The sequence below is a fragment of the Homalodisca vitripennis genome, chromosome 4 (assembly GCF_021130785.1).
Source record: "Homalodisca vitripennis isolate AUS2020 chromosome 4, UT_GWSS_2.1, whole genome shotgun sequence".
Taxonomy (NCBI): Eukaryota; Metazoa; Arthropoda; class Insecta; order Hemiptera; family Cicadellidae; genus Homalodisca; species Homalodisca vitripennis.
In genome coordinates this window covers 94,868,451-94,891,790 of record NC_060210.1, presented here as the reverse complement: position 1 = coordinate 94,891,790, position 23,340 = coordinate 94,868,451, and the positions used below count along the sequence as shown (strand labels likewise).

The following is a 23,340-nucleotide window of genomic DNA, read 5'->3' as shown; positions in this document are numbered from 1 at the left end:
CCTAAATTTAGGTAGTAGTTGTAAAATAACATAAAAGGTTATTTGATGATTTTTTTCTATTTATTTTTACCTTTGTTGGGGCTCTAAATAGAGAAAATTTAAGTGTCTTATAAAGTTGTCTGTTATGTTAAATAATGAGCAATCAGTAGTTCTTAAAGTTTTTCCAATATCTAAACAACTGCAGGGTATTGAAAGACTTCTACAATTTTGATATTTTTGTAGACAATTTGAGGTGTACAAACTGTTCATTCTTGAAGAGTATTTTATTTAATTCAAATTAGGAATGAACTTTTAGAAAACCTATCTATATTCGCTCAATCTATTTTTTAAATACCCGCATGTACCATCCAATTTATTTAAGTATTAAATACAATTTCTAGATATTTTTAGCAGTCGAGTCATAAAATATTAAAGTTACCAATGTTACTTATGTAATTAGCAAAACAGTAATTTTCAAATATGTATAGTACACATTGGTGAATTTAATACATTAATTGTAGCCAAGTGTAGTTTTTTCTAATTTTAAGTATAAAATATTTTAATCAAGCGGTATTTTACAATCACTATATTACAAAGTGTATTCATAAGCTCTTTATTCCAAACATTTTTTCCTCTTCAAAATTAGTTTGTCTTTCGTAAGATAACAAATGTACTTGCATTATTTAATTTAGATATATTTAATATAAAATACATTCAAAGTGTTCAGTAAAGGGTGTCACAAAAATTGATGATTACCATCATTAAAAATTTCCTATAAACATAGGTTGGGAATGTGTTGTTTAGCCGCAAGCCACAATTTTGTATTATGTAATAAAATACTTAATGTCTAGAATTAGTAAAGCTACAAATACCAAACTTTGCATATTATTAGTGATAATTAAGAGGAAAATTTAAAAACAATGGTGTTATTTCCTTTAATAATAACAAATTGGCACCTGTTACAAATATTAAAAGAAATTAACAAAAATTCAGTATTGTAATAACAAATTTCAATTTCATTTTTAAGATATCAACTATTTTTCAATTTTTATTACAATTCAAACAAAATCCGTCAAAGAATAAGCGAGCAAGACCACTTTAACAGTACACTTGCAAAAGCTGAGAACAACAAATGGTAACATAGTTGATATCGTGTATATTTTTTATAACAATACTAGTTTTTTTTTGTTATTTCACTTTCAAAATTTTCAACAGGTGCCATTTTGTTACTATAAAAAAATCACACCATTATTTCTCTTATTTATTTATCCAAGTGCAAAGTTTGGTATCTTTAGCTTTACTGGTTCTAAAGATATTAATTTTTTTATTAAAAATGGTGGCTAAATGATATTATTTTTTGTATGTTTATAGAACATTTTTTGTTTGAAATGATGAGTACTATTAGCCAAAGAAGTTTATGGTACCTTTTTATGAAAATCCTGAATATATTTTAAATATATATATATATATATATATATATATATATATATATATATATATATACAGGGTGTATATTATGTCTGGAAACACCCAAATATATCCTTTAATAATTTAAATATAAATTTGAAACCTCTTACAATCGTGATAGAGATTGGGCATCTACTTTTTGGAACAATGTTTTGTTATGTCACACCAACGGGGGACGTCCTGCCGAGGGTATCGTGAATATTCTTAATGGAAGCCTATACCTTGTGATACATAATTTTAAAGGTAATAGCTTACTGAATTGAATGCCACAAACCGCATCTCAAAGGAATTATTCTATCAGAAAATAGAGCATTTTTAGTATTGAAAATTTACTGATGTTCAACAATGTAATTTTAACATGGTTCTTGCCACAAAATGTGTTACACTAATTTTTTAGCATTTTTTAAATGTTCAATTAAAATAAAATAAACAATTTATTTTTAAGCTGGTTTCATTAGTACAAATTTACCAGTTTTTATTACAATGAATAAAGCTTATGAGTCACTTTCTCTGATTACTTATGAATCTGTACTTGGTGTTTTCCAGTCAGCAGGAAGGTTTAAAGAGACAAAGGTCACTAGCCTATGAGAAACATTATTGTGTTATTAATCATCTGGTCTACAGGTTTCAGTTTGTTGAGCATAGAGCTTTCACTAGACAGGTCTAAGCTTGGGAATTACAAATGGACAAAGGTCATATCATTCCTGTCGAGTTAATCAGTGTCTCTGAAGCATTGCTGTCAACAAGTTATCTAATTACAGTAGTTCAGTTTTTATTTGGCATTTTAATGGAATTGTCTGAAAGAGAACGAATTACTCTGTTGATGATGCGAGGATATGGCGATCGTCAAAGATCTTATCGGGAAGTTTGTAATTTGTTTAATGACACTTTCCCAGAAAGGAATCCCATAAGTGTTTCAACAATATCAAAAACTATTGAGCGTTTTGAAATGACAGGGAGTGTACGTAATCGGCCAAAGTCGGGTAGGATACAATCTGCAACAGATGAAGAACATGCACTAGATGTTTTGCAAACATTTATTGAAGACCCACATACATCGCTCAGAAAAGCTGCACAGCAACATGATATGCACCCTATGTCTGTGAGTAAGATTTTGAAAATTAATAAATACAAACCATTTAAAGTTCATTTAGTCCAACAGTTAAGTGAGGATGATTACGACAGAAGAGTTGAGTTTTGTGAACTTGTGATGCGCAAATGTGATGACAATAGAGATTTTCTGACCAACATACTATTTTCTGATGAGGCAACTTTTTTCCTAAATGGCAATGTTAACAGGCACAATTGCCGTTACTGGGCTAGTGAAAACCCACATTGGATTACTGAGTCCCATTCACAGCAACCACAAAAACTGAACGTATGGTGTGGAATTTTAGGTAACAAAATTGTTGGACCCTTTTTCATCAATGGAAATTTAAATGCCGAACTTTACTACAATATGCTCCAAAATGAAATAATCCCAGCTATTCAAATTGCATCAGGAGAATACTTTGATAATGTATGGTTTCAGCAGGATGGTGCTCCACCCCATTATGGGAGACAGGTAAGAGAGTATTTGGATTTAAGGTTTCCTCATAAATGGATTGGCCGAAGAGGAGAAATCGAATGGCCTCCAAGATCTCCGGATTTGTCACCAATCGATTATTTACTATGGGGTCATTTAAAATCCAATGTTTATAGAAGAAAGCCTCATAATTTGGAAGACCTAAGAAACAGGATTATAGAGGAGATTGCTTTGATAACTGAAGAAATGTTAGGCAACTCTGTCGAATCATTTTACACAAGATTGGCTCATTGTCAAACCGTAGAAGGAACACAGTTCGAACAATTGCTTTGACACCAAATGCAGGTAAAACGTTTGTTGTAAGACTTTTCTAACAGCATACATTATTTTTTATTTGTAATAAGAAATCAATAACATAAGTATTTCCATAATTGTACTGTAATAAAAACTGGCAAATTTGTGCTAATAGAACCAGCTTAAAATGAAATTTTTGTTTTATTTAATTGAACATTTAAAAAAATGCTAAAAAATTAGTGTAACACATTTTGTGGCAAGAACCATGTTAAAATTACATTGTTGAACATCAGTAAATTTTCAATACTAAAAATGCTCTATTTTCTGATAGAATAATTCCCTTGAGATGCGGTTTGTGGCATTCAATTCAGTAAGCTATTACCTTTAAAATTATGTATCACAAGGTATAGGCTTCCATTAAGAATATTCACGATACCCTCGGCAGGACGTCCCCCGTTGGTGTGACATAACAAAACATTGTTCCAAAAAGTAGATGCCCAATCTCTATCACGATTGTAAGAGGTTTCAAATTTATATTTAAATTATTAAAGGATATATTTGGGTGTTTCCAGACATAATATACACCCTGTATATATATATATATTTATATATATATACATATATATATTTAAAATATATTCAGGATTTTCATAAAAAGGTACCATAAACTTCTTTGGCTAATAGTACTATAGTATATATATATATATATTCCAGTATTATTGTTCTAAGGGTGTAGATTACACCATTACTAATGGGTATTCTATTGATGTTGATCCAACAAATAGAACATCTATCCCTTATCTAAGAGAAATAACTGAAAATATATATATATATATATATATATATATATATATATATATATATTCCAGTATTATTGTTCTAAGGGTGTAGATTACACCATTACTAATGGGTATTCTATTGATGTTGATCCAACAAATAGAACATCTATCCCTTATCTAAGAGAAATAACTGAAACCAAAAATATGCATTGTCCTAAAGACCCACTAACTTTTAAACAAGAACCATCTTCTATTTATTGAATGTATTATTATTAATTCTAAGATACCGTAATTAATAAAAGAAGCTCTTAAGTTAAAATTACTGAATTCATTTCTTTACCTATGTATGTATCTAAATACATAAAATTAAATACATCATAATCGGGTTCACTTTTGTATTATTGAAGACAGCATCTGGATTACTTTTTGTCTTTGATAAATTATTGTTTATGAATAAGTATTTAACAAACAGTTTTTGTATTACTTTCTTTCTGTTTTATTTTTATTCTCCAGAAACTATGCTTTCCATCGTTTGTATATTTAGAAAAATGTGTAAATATTAAAAATATTATGTTTGATATTACAGGTGTTACGAATAAATAAAGCTTTACCAATGGATGGGTTCCTGCAGAGTCAGAAATGGTATTTATCAAAACTGCTGTGCATTGTGTGCCTTCACTTTAGCGAAGTAAAAGTAAGATAGGCCAGACCAGTTAAGTGAGTTCACAGTTGCACACAGCCACAATCTACTTGAACTCGTACATTTGGCACTTTGTAATAAAGCAGTTTCTCTCTTCTACTTGATACATTTGGCACTCAAGTCAATGACCACATTTAGCATCATCTTTTATTATTTCGTTATAGCATCCACTACGATCATTGCTTTAGAATTATTCAATTTTCTGTCAAAATCCAAATTACAATCAGTGTGTTGTTCGTCCATGACATAAATTAGGACTAAAAGGAGAAAAATTAACACAGTTTTTTTGCACAAAGCTCTTCATTCAAACTTTCAAAATATATCTTTCAATGTTATTTACAAATTCCATCCCCAACGTTAAGATAACAGTTTTTAATGCCACATTGGCTCAAAGGTATGTCCATTTACAATTTTCAATATGAACTCATTCAATACAATATGTGCTTATTGGTTAAGGGTTCAATATACAAAACTCAGACAATTCATACAGTAGTGTGTTCTACAAAACAACTTTCAATTAACCAAACAATATCAAATACATCATTAAATTAGTAAACTTTACAAAATAAAATGAAAAGCAATTAAATTATGTTGAATATTTATAATATGCATATCTTCATTAGATACTGACTACTGATATATTCAAAATGTAAGACTACTAAACAAAAATTTATATAAAGATTATATGCTGATTAAAATCACTTCCAATACTACATGAATCATTCATCAGTTTTGTCTCAGTATTCAATATTCATCCATGAAATACAGACTGTGCTTAGTACAGAAAATTATAACTGGTATTCTATACTATAATATTAACCATATTCTGAGTTCAATTTTTAGAATATTTATACAAAAACAAAAAATCAACCAACACAATGGAATAGATCTAATATCATAATATTGTAAATGAAGCTCTAAACTTTCTTTAGATGCAAAAATATAAAATAATCCTGAAGTATCATAAAAACATATTTTCTCTGGAATTCAGGTTTCTTATGAACAGTCAGTAACTTTCTAATTAATTCTAGTTTCTCAAGAATAATCAACAAAATTGATCTCAGAATGTGTGAAATATGAACTGAAACACACAAAAAAAAAACCACCTAGAAGGCAAACTTATTGTGATTAAAATAATAAGCTCATTATGTGGACTAAACTAATACAATGTAAAAGTAACTGTAAATATATTTTATATATGTTTTATTGACACAAGAGCATTTCATGTGTCAGATATGAGAAATATTAAGAGTCTACTGTATAAAAGATAATAGTTGTTAAATTTCAATTTTGAAACAAAAAAGTGTTGCGCTAATACATCTTTTACAAAGAATAACATATTCAAATAGATCACCAAAATATTAAGCAAGTCTTTAATAATATGAAATAATCATTTTACGACTAAAAAATTACAAACTAAATTGATTTTATGTAATTCTCGAAAAAATTACGCATTTCAAGGCCCTTAGTTGTTGTTCATGTAATTTATTTACATGTTCATGCCGATTTGAAATACTTATCAAATATCAAAACTGAAAGCAAGAAACAACCTGCAATATTACCAATTAAATCTTAATCGGAAATAAAGGTAGCAAGTGCCAAATGGAGAGTATCTAAAGAAGTGCATGGGACCGTATAAAATTAACATTATACTACTAAAAAGGTTTATATTATTGCAAAACTAACATATAAGAAAAGCCTGTTCTTGGTTTTCTTGAAACTTCTATAATATAAAATTCAATACCACAATTTAAAAACAATAAACTATTTTAAATTATTTGGACTTTAACAAGTCTTTTCCAATACAGGGATTGTGATTGAACTTACTTCAAGAAAAGATATGTTATGGGAAATAAGTCACAGAAAGTTATTTACTTGTATGGTAAATTGCTAATTATAAGCCTGTTTAATTCCCAATAAACTAAAAGAGAAATACAAATATGATGTCAACTGCTATGGCGCTAAAGTCTTACCAGCCTGGTTAACCGAGTCTCACCTTGCTTGAATTTTAGTGAAATGACCTACCTTTTTTCTACAAATGTATTTATTGCTCAATAAATCTTAAAAGTATGTATATCTAAAACTTCCATACATTTTACAGAGGTGATCAGTTGAGTTTAACCATGTATTACCAACACTAATCTAAAAACAAAAATTCTGTTCATCTTTTATACAGTGGATTCTTAAGACTCTTAAAATGCATAATAGCAAATAATATTATGGTTAGGTTAACAAATTAATATTATGAAAATTCGGCTTAACCGTTAAACATTGCTGAAAACAATTTTCACGTTTAAAAATGATATTACTTTCCTCCCAAAGTGAACATCACTTAAACAATGTCCTAAATTAAGTTATCACAGACACGCAAACGGAAGGTCAGGTAAGTCTAATGCCGAGTCATCTAGGAGAGAGGGTTTGTCACAGTGTATAATGTTGTGAGCTACAAACATCGTGACACACACTCAACATGAACGATCAGTCACAACTAATGAATGAATTTTAATACTGAGATGTACCGCCAGAGGTTTCTTGCTAAGGTACATTTTCCAGCTAATATCTACAATATTTGCTATTTAAACATTATTTTTAGTCTGACAGTTTTGTGGCTATTCTCGTGTTGTTAGCAATTAAAAATGTTTGGCAGTGACTAATATTCTTTAAACAGAAAAAAATAAAACAAAAATAATTTATTACAAAAGTTTAATAAATCCGTTTTATCCAAAAGAAACCTCTCAACACAGTACCTACTCTGAAGGCGAATTAGGCCAAATATTTATGACACCTACACTAATACTTAAATTTTGGTAATACACACAAGAACAAAACAATGACATAGTGGTTATTTTCTGTTTCCACTGAGAACATTTAGTTTTCCAGAGTTACATTAGACATCTTACAACAATATGTACATTTTAGTTAAATAACTATTTTGATCAATAAAATTTACAAATGGGTAACCACTTATTACTAGTGAGACAAAGTTCTCTAAAGCTAGACCACACAGTCTGGTACATATCTTTGCTCAAACCGTGAGTATGAGTAAAACTGTTTACCAGTGCCTGTGCTACCCCACTCAGACCTACCATTACACCCTAAACAGTTTCTTGCACAACTAATTTAACAATTATGTTCAAAATATTTACATTATGCATCAACTACTTTTGAAAATTGTGACCAAATTTGTTTCTTTTAGAATACATTTCTTAAGCCTACTGCATAACATAATGACTATAAAATATTTTATGTTGTAACTCTTCAGTGTGAATATCATGTATGCCTTTGACAATATCACTAGATTTTGTTGAAGTAAAATTTGTAAATGTTAAACAAAACAACACAAATAATACGGCTCTCTGTGTACAAATCATAGAAACTCCTACTGAGGCAATATTTTATTCAAATGACAGAAATATAAAAAAATAATAACAATAAGTTCAACAAAATACACATTTTTATAACAAAAATAATTTTTTTAACCAAATAAATAAGCTAACATACAAACTGATTAACAAAAAAATTTAAAATAATAAATTAACAGATTGTGCATTTTAGCAAAGTAAATGCATATACAATGGATTTACAGTTTTAATGCATATGCCACCTGATGACAAGAAAAATACTGTGACATTACATAATGCTCCTTTTACTCTCACAGACCACTCCGCACTTCCGTTAGAGGAGGGGGAAATAACTATAACAAATAACAAGGTAATATTGAATTACAATAAAAAAATAATCTCTTATTGTCGAGGATTCAAAGGAAATAATCAACAGTGAGAAAACACACAAACAGTATACAATCGATCGAGATACTGCAGCGACTAAACGTCCTTCGTATGAGTCACTGCAACACTAGATTATGTCCTCCGTGCGTCTGTAAAGCTTGATTCGTTCGTTCGTTACACTCCGCTTCATGACATGCCTGCTTTGTTACAACAAGAATACTGAGAACAACAGTCTCGAAGCTGAACATAAACTATATAGGATCCAGGTTAGACCTCCACCAAAATGTTAATTTCCATCCCTCGACTCTTATGGCGATAGACAACATTGAAACTGTAAAAAAATCAACAAAAAATTTCAACAACTTCAGACAACACACTTTATAAGTAATGCTCTTTTTACTTTCATAAGTTGATGTCACTATAAAAACACAACAGTTGACATGTGGTTCAGTCAACAGTTAAAAATCCTATTTCATAAAAAACTGTTAAAATCTAAATTTTTCTTTCAATACTAAAAAGTAACGCATAGTAGTGAAATTAAAGCAGCAGGTTTAAATTCAAATGTTTATACTAACAGAATATTTACAAAATAAATTCGTATACAATCAAGCTTTACATGACGTCGGTCTAACTGTGGGTGATATCCAAGGAGCGCTCAGTGGTGTGCACGGTGGTGAAGCTCAGGGTACCGTACATGCCGGCACCTGACATGGCGGGCAGTTCCCGAGGCCAGGACTCAGAGACAGGTGCCGGTCCCCTTGACTTTGGTGGACTCTCTGCCTCCGGTGTTTCCCCAATGCTGTCTACCGCAACGGGTGTTGTGAGCATGTACTTGAAGAACTCATACGTCGACCAGCAGATGGCGGTGGAAGGCATCTGGTAGATAACGCGAGCACTCATACCCCGGAAGTATCCCAGAGGCCCTCCTATCTTGTACACTGCCTGGATTGCATTTACCAGACCTGACACTTTTACCTGCAAAAAACTTTAGATTATAAAATACCTTTATTTAATTAACTATGTTGTTAATAAGAACAGGCACACATTAGAATAATGCTTTAAATAAATAACATTATCTTCATTATCCTAGCAGTGGGATTTGTGGTGAGGTCACACTGGTCAACAATCACGTTCAAATTCTGGTGCACTGAGGATAAAGGGTAGCTCAGAAACGGTTTTAAATTTTTATCATGACAAAAAAAGTTAAAAATTCAACATTCTCTGGAGTAGTACAATGCAATTAAATTTTGTTTTCACCTAGTTTTTGAGACACTTGTCTTGGTTAAAGAGGCTTGAAATGATGACACCCTGTTAACAGCTCAGTTTTTCCAGTGGTTCAGTGAGTTCAAGAATGGATGAGAGATAGTGAAGACAGACAGCGATCTGAACATCTTTCAAGGAATGGTATGAATTAAAATGTTACACAAAGGAAAAAAATCTTCTGGATTCAAAACATTGCTTGAGTCTAAGACTAATCGTCAGAGAACTCAATATGGGAAAAAAACAACATTAAAGTCCAAAACATTATTTAAAAATTTTAACATAAGCATATTTAAAATGTTATACTTGCACAAATGGTGTAAACAAATTATCAGTCACAGACACAAAACAAGATTCCCATGAGAAATGTTGCAGCAGTTAGAAAGTGAGCCATACTTTTTAGACAACATATTATATTAACCCTTTGATGAATGTTGACACACAAAGCCACCTTCTGCGTGCTTTGATGTACTCAGTACATTCCTTGATTGAAACAAATACATTTTTTAAGTAATTCCTAATTTTAATAATTTAAATCGCATACTACTTTGAAGGAACTTATATGAGCAAATGATTTCCAGAACTGAAACTACGAGTTACATCAGATTTTGTTATAATCCAACAACATTGGGAACAGTCAACATTGTTGCTTGTGCTACCCAGTTATTTACTTGTACTGGTTGTGTTTCAAATCGTCTTCACTTTGATTTTAGTTTGTTTTGAACACTTTCAGTTATTACAATTGTAATGACTACTTAGTTCTAGATGTGTAATGCAGAGTTTTTAATGTGTATAGTAAACTATGCCTAGTCAATATTCAGTATACACAGACATCAGTGTTGTTTGTTTGTTTGTTTATTACTTTTCTGGATTAGACTAAACATAATTATATTATGTTTTTACGCAGTTATGGCTGGAACAAGTAATATTAGAGACAGTGAAATTGATAGGCTTATAGAACAATTCAGGAGATTCTGACAGTGAATTGGAGATAGACTCATTTCAGCAGAGTTCCAAAATCTAAGCTTGGACTATATAAAATATTTATGAAATTAAAGTTGCTGTTCTTGAGAGGTGTGGATGCAATGAATATAGGCATAAGTTATGATCCCATTCGTAAAACTAGAAATAAATGTAGGCCAGTAACTACGAGGGCAAATCAAATATAAACGGTAATTTTGCTGTTGACTGTACCAAACACGTTCGGACGTGATGCGGCTGTGGGCGATTGTCGTTTTGCTTAATAGGAGTGGGGGGAACTGCTTGCTTCACACTAGCATTGTGTTCTGCCTTCAGTACAGCCATGACCGAGCGAGAGGTACATCCATCTGTTGCGCAACGCATCGTCATAAAATTTTTAACAAATGAAGGTGATAAGCCTTCGGAAATTTTTACTCGTTTGCAGGCACAGTTTGGGGACACTACTCTGTCTCAAAATCGAGTGTATATGTGGGCCAGAGAATTTAGGGATGGCCGAGAACGTATTGAAAACGAAAGTCACGGTCGATGCCCAAGGTCAAGTCTTACAGATGACAACATTAGTGCGGTTCGACAGCTTATTGAAGGTGATCGCCGGTTAACTGTTCAAGAAATCTCGTCGGATATTGGTATCAGCTATGGGAGTGTTCAGTCTGCAATCACAGACCACCTTGGCTTCAGAAAAATTAGTGCTTGCTGGGTTCCGAGGTTGTTGACCGGAAATCAAAAACAGGTCAGGTCGGAGATTGCTGGGAGACTTCTGCAACGATTTCAAGAAGAAGGTGAAGATTTTTTGAGGTGCATCGTCACATGTGATAAGACGTGGGTCCACCATTACACTCCCGAATCGAAAATGGCAAGTAAGGAGTGGCGAAGGAAGGATGAAGGCTGCCCAGTGAAAGCCAAAACTCGTCTCTCAGCCGGAAAAGTTCTTGCAACAATTTTTTTTTACTCAAGGGGAGTTCTACTCATTGATTTTCTTCACGATCAACGAACAGTGAATGCAGCTTACTACTGCCAGGTGCTACAGTCAGCAAAAACCAGTTACCGGAACAAAAGACGAGGTGTGCCCATTAGAGATGTCATCCTTCTCCATGACAACGCAAGGCCTCACACCGCATTGTTGACAAGGGATAAATTGGAAGAAATGGGCTGGGAAACTCTCGAACACCCTCCTTACAGTCCAGACCTGTCCCCTTGTGACTATTTTTTGTTTGCGCCCCTGAAAGAATCACTTGGAGGAAAACTATTTGAAAACAATGAAGATGTTGTGAAAAGCACTTGCGCGATTGGTTTAACAACTCGCCCTCAATCTTTTTATGAACAGGGAATATACAAGCTTCTAAATCTGTGGCAGAAGTGTGTAGATAATGCAGGAGACTACATTGAAAAATGTGGAAGGTATAGTTTCTGTATAATATTATTCAATAAATATAATTTTGAAAATTACTGTTTATATTTGATTTGCCTAGTACAATGACATGTACCTTTTGCTGCATGAAAATTATTTAATATACAAGGTAGATCCAGAACGCAAGTACCGTTTCAATTTATAGCCACTGCAGCGCAGTGATCGCAGTTCCGCACATACGCGGTAGACGCTCTGTATCAAGGAGAAGAAACATGCACCATTGTGAGATTGCTGTCAGCCATGTACGCTTTGTTGTGCTTGTTTAAAATGTCGGTTGTTGTCGCTTTGTTGATTGAAAACCCCGCCACTTGTGAAATCAGATCTGTGATTCGTTTTCTGAATGCTAAGAAAGTGAAACCAATTGACATTTATCAGAAAATTTGCGAAGTTTACGGACAAAATGTGATGAGTGATTCAATGGTGAGAAGATGGGTCAGACAGTTCAATGAAGGACGTAGTGAAGTGCACGATGAAGAACGAAGTGGGCTTCTTTGTTTACAGAAGAACTGGTTCACACGATTAATGACAAGATCCAGGAAATCCGCTAAAGTTTACTACTAGTGCTCTCACTATGAAATTTCTCAAATCTCACGATCACTAGTTCATGAAATTGTTACCAAAAAACTGAAATTTCGTAAATTTTGCTCACGTTGGGTACCAAAGATTCTTACTGAGCAACACAAAACAAAACGGATGGGTAGTGCACTTCAGTTTTTGACCCATTATGATGAAGGTGGCAAAGAATTTCTGACACAGATAGTCACAGAAGATGAAAATGGGTTTCTTACGACACCCGTCAAAGTAAAGCTGCAATCAATGGAATGGAGACACACTTCATCTCCAGCAAAGGTTAAGGTGAAACAAATCTTGACACCTCGAAAACTGATGTGCACAGTGTTCTGGGACTGGAAAGGCATCTTACTCATTGGTTTCTTACCGCGTGTTTAAACAATCAGAGCAGATATTTATTGTGACACACTTAGGAAATTGCACCGTGCAATACAGAAAAAGCTCTGAGGTTGCTGTCCAAAGGTGTTTTTCCTCACGACAATGCATGACCACAGACTGGAAATGTGACGAAACATCACCTACAAGGATTTGGCTGGGCCGTGTTTGACTATCCTCCGTACAGCCCTGACCTCACTCCTAGTGACTTTCATCTACTACTTCCCCTTTCTATCCTCAGCCTTCTCACGCCGAACGGTTTAATCGCAATCTTCGATCTGCTCTCATTGCCTTTCATGCGGAAAATCAGACCACCTGGGATCAACAACTACCTTGGATCCAATTTGCCTTTAATACAGCCCAGCATGAAAGTCACAAGGCGGTACCTTTCGAGTTATTATTTGGCTTTCCGCCAAACAACCCTTTGGCGAACCTTTGGAAAATTAGCGATCTTCTGCCACCTCCTGGTACTCCCAATGTGAAAGCCACTTGGGAGGCAGCCAGGCGGAATCTCATTCGGGCTAGGGAGTTAGTAAGGAGGAAGTACAACCGGGGTCGTATTGCCAATCCCTTCCAGGTGGGGGATCTAGTTTACTGCAAGGCTCACCCAGTCAGTTCAGCTGTGGATAAAAGAGCTGCTAAACTTTGCTACAGGTGGACTGGTCCCCACCGCATCTTGAAGTTTCTGACTCCGGTGACTGCCCGACTGGGAGATCCTCAGTCCGGGAAGATTTTCAGGAAGGCGCACATATCCCATCTGAAGCCTTGCCGGAGTCATCCGTGATTTCTCTTTAGTCTGTGCAGGAGGGTTTTAGGTCCAGAGACCTGATCACCTCTGCTCCTTCTTCCTGATCAAGGTTCCTGTTTTCTTCTTTGTACCCACGCTACTCTTGGAGGGATTTCTTGCCTCCAACTGGATTTTCTTGGTTTTCCCTTCTGCAGACTTAAGGGTTTCCGGTTTATAATTCTTCAACCATTGGGGGGAGAGGCATTTCGTTTGGTTCTTCATTTTGAAGAAATTAACAGAGGGGAGTTCCTCCTTTTGGGGGGGGAGTCTGAGCCGGTTCAATACCTATATCTCCCCGGCTCATGTGTGTTTTATATAGTGTATGTGTGTGTGGTTTATTGGCTGCAGAGGCCACTGACCTTTTGAAGGCGTTTGGCTTTTCCGGGAGAGTGGTCAAGACTCCGAGCCGTGGTGTACAAGTTAGGAGTAGCTCCAGATTTAAAATTTTTTGGTTTATTTAAGTGTTTTGTTGGATTTTCTGAGCTGTTTTCCTTCTAACATGTGCGGCTAAGTTTACGGCCCCTCACTGATGAGTAAGTTTTGCTTTCTTTTAAAATTTAGTGATTATTTTTATTTTTCAAACTGTGAAGGTTAAGAGCACATGGTTTTCCAAATTGTAGTTTTGCTTTTTATTAACTTTTAGTACTTCTGGCTGCTAACTAAATTTTAAATTGGCTTTCAAATTAATTCTCTTACACTTTTATTAGTTTTCACCCTTTCTATTCGGCTTAAATTAATTTTCTGTCTCTCAGTGAGGACCAGTCCTAGGCTATATGTTACAGTTCTTTTTTATTCTGCAGCCAATATTGTTTGTAATGTGTCACTTGTTATGTAGTTTTTGTAAACAAACCCAGAGAGACTGCTGAAGGTTCATTTTACTAAATTTTTTTAAGCCTTTCCAAGAGATGAGCTGTTTTTCTCCTGTCATCTCTCCATCATGCGTGGTCGCAGAGAACCTTCTCTTTTGCGCTCTGCTGAAGGACGGCCACCATGATGGACATTACTGCTAGTCAACATCTGTGATACCCTGCTCATATTCTTTATTTATTTGTTATTGTTATTGTTGCCATTTATATAGTTTATATTTTGTTATTTAATTTTAAGTTAGTTTTAGATATTATTTAGTTATTTCTTGGATTTCATTAGGAGCCCGCCCTTAGCCGAAGGATACCGGGTGGAATTGGCATTTCTTGTTTCAAATTATGGCGTTTCCAATTTTTGTATGCAGGTGCACCTGACAAGAATTGTTCGAGGTATATACAACTGCAGGCACTTTTATTTATTTATTTTTTTTTATTTATAGTATAATTATATACCTTTTTATATTGACTGGATAGGCCTATGTTATGTTGTCTTAGTGAATGAACCTGAGTATACTGACCACGGTGTTCTTATTTTCACCTAGTTAGTTTTGATCCGGCATCCCGTTCGCCACCATGGGCGCGCGCTTCCCTGATGGTTTGCTGTGGGCGTGCGAGCGGCGATGTAAGGTTTCAATGGTAGCAGAGCGTGGTTCGCTGCTCTCTCAGCTGTCTCTCAGTTCTGGTTTTGTTTGTTGGTGTAGGTTAGTTTTAGGTAGGGGGAGGTTAGAGTACACAATTTTTTTTTTCATTAGGAGCTCGCCCTAGCACAGGATACCGGGTGGAATTGGTTTAGTGTCTTGCTTCCTGCAGACTTTCCCTTTGCAGGGAGCAAGGGACTCTAAATTGCTTAACCGCTAAATTTATCTAACTGTACTCTACTTCTCCCCTATCAATGTGTTGTTTTGTTATATTTATTGCTTCTGTGTTTGTAGGTTGTGGTTAGTGTATATTTGCAGGGTATCCTTCTATTAGGTGGCAGGTATTAAGTTCTTCACTTGGACCTCGTCAGTGTAAGCCCTTTGTGAGTTGAGTCCACTTAGGTTACTAAGTAATTGTTGCGTACGCTTTGTTGTATTTATTTTGTCTTAATTGTTTGGTATGGCGTTTTCCCTGGTGCCTGAACATCTGCGCAAGCCCGAGTTGGTTTTTGAGGTCCTGGCGAGAGGACAGAAGCCCGAGGGAGATGTGAGGGCATTAAGAGCTCAATTACGGGCTTGTATAGCGTTGGACCGCAGCTGGAATGCAGAGTTCCAAATTAATACTGAATTTGAGTTTTGTAAAACCCGAATGGAAGAGTTAGAAGACGACATTAATTTTGAGTCACTTCCCATGTCCGGGTCAGCAAAGGCTAGATTGGCATCTCAGCTTTTACATTGGCGTGACAGAATAGTTTTACTTATGTCAGCTCCTAGTTTAGACTCTGATATTAAAAGTTGGGCTTTTTCGGCCAGTAACAAATTAAAACAAGCCTTAGATGGTTTGAGTGAGGTGCGCTCGGTGAAAGAGAAAGGGGTACTATTTACCGCTGTCACTCCCACGGAGGTTCCCACTACCATTACTTTTGCTAACCATCCACCGGCTCTTTCTTTCGAGCCTCCCAGAGTTACTATGTCTCCGATGGGTAGTGGCCCTCCTGAAGCGGCTGGTGAGGCATCATCTATAGTTGTGCCTTCTTTTTCCAGCTTTGGCAAACTGCCCCATCCTTTGGGGAGTGTTTTACAACACTTCCCCAGAGTTGATGGGCTTGACACTAATTTACTTATCCATTTCCTTCTGGAAGTTTTTAAGCTAAAAGAATTTCCTGGTATGACAGATGCCATGCTTATGCAGATTTTAGCGCAGTTTTCCTTAAGGCCGCTTTTTGATCGCCTTCTAGACTGCCTTAAGAGAGGTGCCACTTTTGACCAGTTCCACGCCGAGATCTTGGAGTTCTTTGTACCTGCTCGGGTTAGGGAGCGCTTGCGGGTGGAACGCGTTTACCGTCCTCAGGCACCAGACGAGACGTTGAGCCATTTTGTCGGGGAGATACGGGATGTAGCCCGGGTGTTGCGCTTGAGCTTGAGCGAAACAGAGTTGGTGAGCCTTATTTTGGAGGGCATTAAACCTGAAGAACGCTCCCGTTTGATTTTTTGTAGCCGTCCCGCATCTTTTGCGGATTTGGACCGCCTCTCCATCATCTCTAGAGGGGTTCAGGATGCGGATGATCAAAGGGAGGCCATGTCGAGGCATCTTCCTCACTTGCCTCCGGGGCCGGTCCATGCTCCGGTGCAGTCTGAGCCAGCAGCTGCTCCTTCCCGTAGGCAGCCTCCTACCTGTTATGGCTGCAAGCAAGTGGGACATATTAGACCGTTTTGTCCACTTAATAAAAAAAACTAGTAAGCTTGCGGACGAGTAAGCCCGACTCGTGCCGTAAAGGTAATTTTGAGGGCAAAAATGTACCTAATTTTGATGGTAAAAGGGTAGCTGGTTTAATACAGAACAGAAAGAAAACAGAAAGAAATAGACTTGGGGACAGTTATCATCGTTGGCCGAGAGGGGAGGTTGCTGCTCTGGCTGCGCAGGGACTAAGGGCTGCCCGCTCAACCTGCCCACAACTGGATGTGCTTGTGGGGAATGTGGTGCAGAAGGCCCTGGTTGATTCTGGGTCAGCACGCAGCCTGATTTCTTTGTCGTTTTTTGAAGATCTAAAATCCTCTGGGCTAATACGGCAGGTTGAGCCTAGTTCACTTATCTGCTGGACTGCTTCACGCACACCTTTACCTATTATCTGTAGTGCCCAGATTCACATCAAAATTAATTATTTCTCTTGGGATTGGAGCTTTTTGGTGGCTAAGGACCTGACTTTTCCTTTCATCTTGGGAGCAGATTTTATCAGAAAAACTGGCATGATTTTGGATTTGGCCTCCAGTCATGTTTTCTTTGCTTTCGCCAGGCGGGTGCTCGTTCCCTTTTCAGATGTTGAGTCTCGTGAGACTGCTGCCTTAGAGATGGAAGATAAGAGCTTGACTCCTCCTGACCAACTAGGACATCTTACGCCGAAAGAGGCTGAGGACATAAGGCAGATTTGTTCCAGTTTTCCTGAAGTCCTAACTGACAAACTGGGCACGACCAATCTCTTGGAGTACGAGATTCGTCTTACAGACACCCGTCCTGTACGTTCCCATCCATATAAGCTTGCTCCGCCCAAGATGGAAATTCTGAGAAATATGATTGATGATTTACTTAAGAGTGGGGTAATCGAGCCGTCTTGCTCAAATTTTTCCAGTCCAGCGTTTCTAGTGCCGAAACCTAATGGGAAGTCCAGATTGGTCCTGGATTATCGAAAGCTCAATGCTCAGATAGAAATTGACTCCGTGCCTCTCCCCGATTTGCATTCTGCTTTCGACTGGTTTGGTAAGGCCAAGTATTTCTCCATTTTTGATCTTAATCAGGCATATCATCAGATTCCTCTAAAACACGAGTCTCGACCTCTCACTGCCTTTTGTGTGCCTTGGAATTTGTACCAGTTCACCCGAGTGCCAATGGGCTTGGCTGTGGGGGCCCAAACACTCACCAGACTCCTGGATTCTATCTTTCATGATGTCAAATTTAAGTTCGTGTTCAACTATCTGGATGACCTGCTTGTGTATAGTGAGAGTTATGAGGAGCACTTGACTCATCTAGAGGAAGTTCTAACTAGGCTGCGAGAGTCTGGCCTTACCGTCAATCCTGAAAAGGTGAGTTTTGCTCAGCCTGAAATATCGTTTCTGGGTCATCTTGTCTCTTCTCGAGGTGTTTGTATTGATCCAGAGAGAACCCAGGCAATCAGGGAGTTTCCTCCTCCTAAGGATGCCAAGGGGATTGCCCGTTTTGTGGGAATGATAAATTTTTATCGTCGTTTCATCCCCAATGTTGCTGAAGTGGCGGCCCCTCTGAACTCTCTTAGGAAAAAGGGTGCCAAGTTTGAGTGGGGTGAAGCGCAACAGACTGCTTTTGAGCAGCTGAAAGAGGCAGTGATGCAGCCTCCAGTCTTGGCTATGCCTGATTTCAGTCGTAAGTTCGTCTTGCAAACTGATGCTTCCTCCTTAGCCGTTGCTGCTGTTTTATCACAAGAAGTAGATGGTATCCGGCAGCCCATAGCTTATGCTTCACGCACGTTAACCCCTTGTGAGAAGAAGAGTTGTTCTGTTTATGAGCTGGAATGTTTGGCTGTCGTGTTTGGAATTAATAAGTTCAGGCGTTACCTAGAACATAAAGAATTTTTGTTGGAAACCGACAACCAGGCACTTTCTTGGCTCCTTGCCCACCCCCGTCAGCTCGGGAAGATTGGTCGCTGGGTAGTCCAAATTTCTGCCCTTAAGTTCACAGTGCAGCACGTGCGAGGCACCCAAAATATCATAGCGGACACTCTGTCACGCATGTATCACTTACCCAACGACCACCAGAATTTATCAGAGCCGCCATGTTGTGGCGTGCTCCTAGACTTTCCTCTGGCATTTTCGGACATTGTTCCACACCAACTTAAGGATCCCGAGCTGACTGCTATCATCAATGAGCTTAAAAACGGAGGTGCCCACCCTCCTTATTTTCTGTACCGAGGTGCTCTATGCTGCCGTGACAAGCAGCGGAGAAAACCTAAGTTAGTGCTGCCAAGCTTTCTTGTACCGATGGTCTTTCAGTATTTTCATTCTTCTCCTGTGGGCGGACATCTAGGAATTCATAAGACCATCGCGAAGATTAGGGATCAGTTCATCTGGAAAGGTATGGACCGGGATATTGCAGCTCGAGTACGTTCTTGTGAACTGTGCTCGCTAAGCAAACCCGCTCAAAATACCAAGTTGGGTCTTTTGTCATCTGAGGTGGCGGAAAAACCTTTGGAGAAGGTTTTCATTGACTATGTTGGGCCTCTCCCGCGTAGCAAGTCCGGAAATAAGTTCCTACTTGTTTGTGTGGATGCCTTCTCCAAGTTTGTTTGGTTGTTCCCATTGCGGAGTGCTACCGCGCAGCTCACGGTGCAAGCACTTCGTAACCATTTTTTTCAACACTTTGGAATCCCCGCCACCTTAGTTTCCGATAATGGTTCACAGTTTGTACCCAATATCTTTAAAAGAATGTGCTTTGGGCACGGAATCCGCCATGTGACTACTTCCCCTTTCTATCCTCAGCCTTCTCACGCCGAACGGTTTAATCGCAATCTTCGATCTGCTCTCATTGCCTTTCATGCGGAAAATCAGACCACCTGGGATCAACAACTACCTTGGATCCAATTTGCCTTTAATACAGCCCAGCATGAAAGTCACAAGGCGGTACCTTTCGAGTTATTATTTGGCTTTCCGCCAAACAACCCTTTGGCGAACCTTTGGAAAATTAGCGATCTTCTGCCACCTCCTGGTACTCCCAATGTGAAAGCCACTTGGGAGGCAGCCAGGCGGAATCTCATTCGAGCTAGGGAGTTAGTAAGGAGGAAGTACAACCGGGGTCGTATTGCCAATCCCTTCCAGGTGGGGGATCTAGTTTACTGCAAGGCTCACCCAGTCAGTTCAGCTGTGGATAAAAGAGCTGCTAAACTTTGCTACAGGTGGACTGGTCCCCACCGCATCTTGAAGTTTCTGACTCCGGTGACTGCCCGACTGGGAGATCCTCAGTCCGGGAAGATTTTCAGGAAGGCGCACATATCCCATCTGAAGCCTTGCCGGAGTCATCCGTGATTTCTCTTTAGTCTGTGCAGGAGGGTTTTAGGTCCAGAGACCTGATCACCTCTGCTCCTTCTTCCTGATCAAGGTTCCTGTTTTCTTCTTTGTACCCACGCTACTCTTGGAGGGATTTCTTGCCTCCAACTGGATTTTCTTGGTTTTCCCTTCTGCAGACTTAAGGGTTTCCGGTTTATAATTCTTCAACCATTGGGGGGAGAGGCATTTCGTTTGGTTCTTCATTTTGAAGAAATTAACAGAGGGGAGTTCCTCCTTTTGGGGGGGGAGTCTGAGCCGGTTCAATACCTATATCTCCCCGGCTCATGTGTGTTTTATATAGTGTATGTGTGTGTGGTTTATTGGCTGCAGAGGCCACTGACCTTTTGAAGGCGTTTGGCTTTTCCGGGAGAGTGGTCAAGACTCCGAGCCGTGGTGTACAAGTTAGGAGTAGCTCCAGATTTAAAATTTTTTGGTTTATTTAAGTGTTTTGTTGGATTTTCTGAGCTGTTTTCCTTCTAACATGTGCGGCTAAGTTTACGGCCCCTCACTGATGAGTAAGTTTTGCTTTCTTTTAAAATTTAGTGATTATTTTTATTTTTCAAACTGTGAAGGTTAAGAGCACATGGTTTTCCAAATTGTAGTTTTGCTTTTTATTAACTTTTAGTACTTCTGGCTGCTAACTAAATTTTAAATTGGCTTTCAAATTAATTCTCTTACACTTTTATTAGTTTTCACCCTTTCTATTCGGCTTAAATTAATTTTCTGTCTCTCAGTGAGGACCAGTCCTAGGCTATATATTACAGTTCTTTTTTATTCTGCAGCCAATATTGTTTGTAATGTGTCACTTGTTATGTAGTTTTTGTAAACAAACCCAGAGAGACTGCTGAAGGTTCATTTTACTAAATTTTTTTAAGCCTTTCCAAGAGATGAGCTGTTTTTCTCCTGTCATCTCTCCATCATGCGTGGTCGCAGAGAACCTTCTCTTTTGCGCTCTGCTGAAGGACGGCCACCATGATGGACATTACTGCTAGTCAACATCTGTGATACCCTGCTCATATTCTTTATTTATTTGTTATTGTTATTGTTGCCATTTATATAGTTTATATTTTGTTATTTAATTTTAAGTTAGTTTTAGATATTATTTAGTTATTTCTTGGATTTCATTAGGAGCCCGCCCTTAGCCGAAGGATACCGGGTGGAATTGGCATTTCTTGTTTCAAATTATGGCGTTTCCAATTTTTGTATGCAGGTGCACCTGACAAGAATTGTTCGAGGTATATACAACTGCAGGCACTTTTATTTATTTATTTTTTTTTATTTATAGTATAATTATATACCTTTTTATATTGACTGGATAGGCCTATGTTATGTTGTCTTAGTGAATGAACCTGAGTATACTGACCACGGTGTTCTTATTTTCACCTAGTTAGTTTTGATCCGGCATCCCGTTCGCCACCATGGGCGCGCGCTTCCCTGATGGTTTGCTGTGGGTGTGCGAGCGGTGATGTAAGGTTTCAACGCTATGACAAATGCCTGCAACATTTTGGCGGTTATATGGAAAAGTAATTAAAGAGTTGTAGAATTTTGTGCAATCAATAATTTTTCTGTATCTGTACACACTTTAATATGTATGCCCAAATGGAACTTACTTTCTGGACCTACCTCGTATGTATAAAATAATTATTTAAGTTACAAAAATGTAATTTTCGTGTTTTTACTTGCAATAATGAAAAACCTTAAATATCAGAAGTAATACATACCATAAATTAAATAATACCTTGCCCTGGCACTCAATTTCATACATAATATCGAATGCAGCCAATATTGCCTATGTCGTAAATGGAGGAAAATAAGTCAAAGGGTTAATAGGTCACAAACAATAGGTGCTCCAGTGTGACCCTGAAACCAAGATCTACAGTAAAGTTTAGAGTGGCACAACTCGGACTCCTCATAACCTAAGAAAGCGAGAATGTTCAAGTAGGACAATGTTTAATGTCTTTTTTGATAAGCATAGGGTGGTTCACAAACATTTTGAACCTCTGGGATGAAGCAACAACACCATTTTCTACAAGCAAGTTCTAACCATCTGCACAGGTGAAAATGATAAAGAGTTTTGAGATTGCTGGAAGCTCAAACACATTGGCAGCAGTGTGTCAAAATCCAAGGAGGCTACTTTAAAGACTTTTAACAATATCTACCGATCAGATTAATACAGTTTGTGTATCTTGCCCATCTTATTATTTTGTGGATAAATTTAGTATAGTACAGACTGGCTACATCATCAGCTCCCAGAGACTATAGTGGGCTGAACTAATGTAGAACATGGTAATGTGAAATATTGGCATGGATCTCTACATGAACATACTGTGGTGAGCTTAAAGACGACACTGATAACAATTGTAGTGCTCAATGAACAAATATCACATCAGAGACTGTGGAACCATTCATCTTTCTACATGACTCCTATGCCGACGCGGTCAAGAAGACTCTAGTTAAGGAACCTGTTTTTTCAGAGACTCCTACAATTGTACAAATTCAGACCTAGGAAAAAATAGAAACTAAAAGTGCTCTTTCAGGACAACTCTCCAAAGGAGGAGGAGTCTCAATTTTTCTAAAAACAACTTCAAGTTCACAATTTTTTCAATGAAGGAAACAGTGGAATAAGATTTCGAAGGAGCTGGAATCAAAGTTGACATCAAGAACTCAAAAGCAATCATTGTCGGTATTTACAGGTCTTCCAATGGAAGTGATTATGTTTTCTTTTAAAAATTAGAATCATTACTGACAGACCTGACCAATTATGTCCTGCTAAATTATGTCCTGGTTTGCGATTTCAATGTCGATGTGCTGAACAACACTCATCCTACTACAATAAGACTTGTTAATATGCTACGGTCCTTTGGCTTGAAGTTGTTGGTTAAATCTCCAATGAGAGTAATGCCAACACAAACGGCT

The 23,340-nt window shown here is 37.3% G+C and overlaps 1 protein-coding gene across 2 annotated transcripts in view; it reads right to left on the bottom strand.

Annotated features, from left to right (window-relative positions):
* Positions 1–9,022: 9,022 nt before the first annotated feature.
* Positions 9,023–23,340, bottom strand: part of LOC124359803 (mitoferrin-1-like) — an 82,086-nt gene continuing 67,768 nt past the window's right edge. For both annotated transcript variants that reach the window (XM_046812846.1, XM_046812847.1), the window contains exon 6: positions 9,023–9,447. In XM_046812846.1, the coding sequence (XP_046668802.1) occupies positions 9,100–9,447 (348 nt within the window). In that variant the 3' untranslated portion in view covers positions 9,023–9,099. The remainder of the gene's footprint in view (positions 9,448–23,340) is intronic.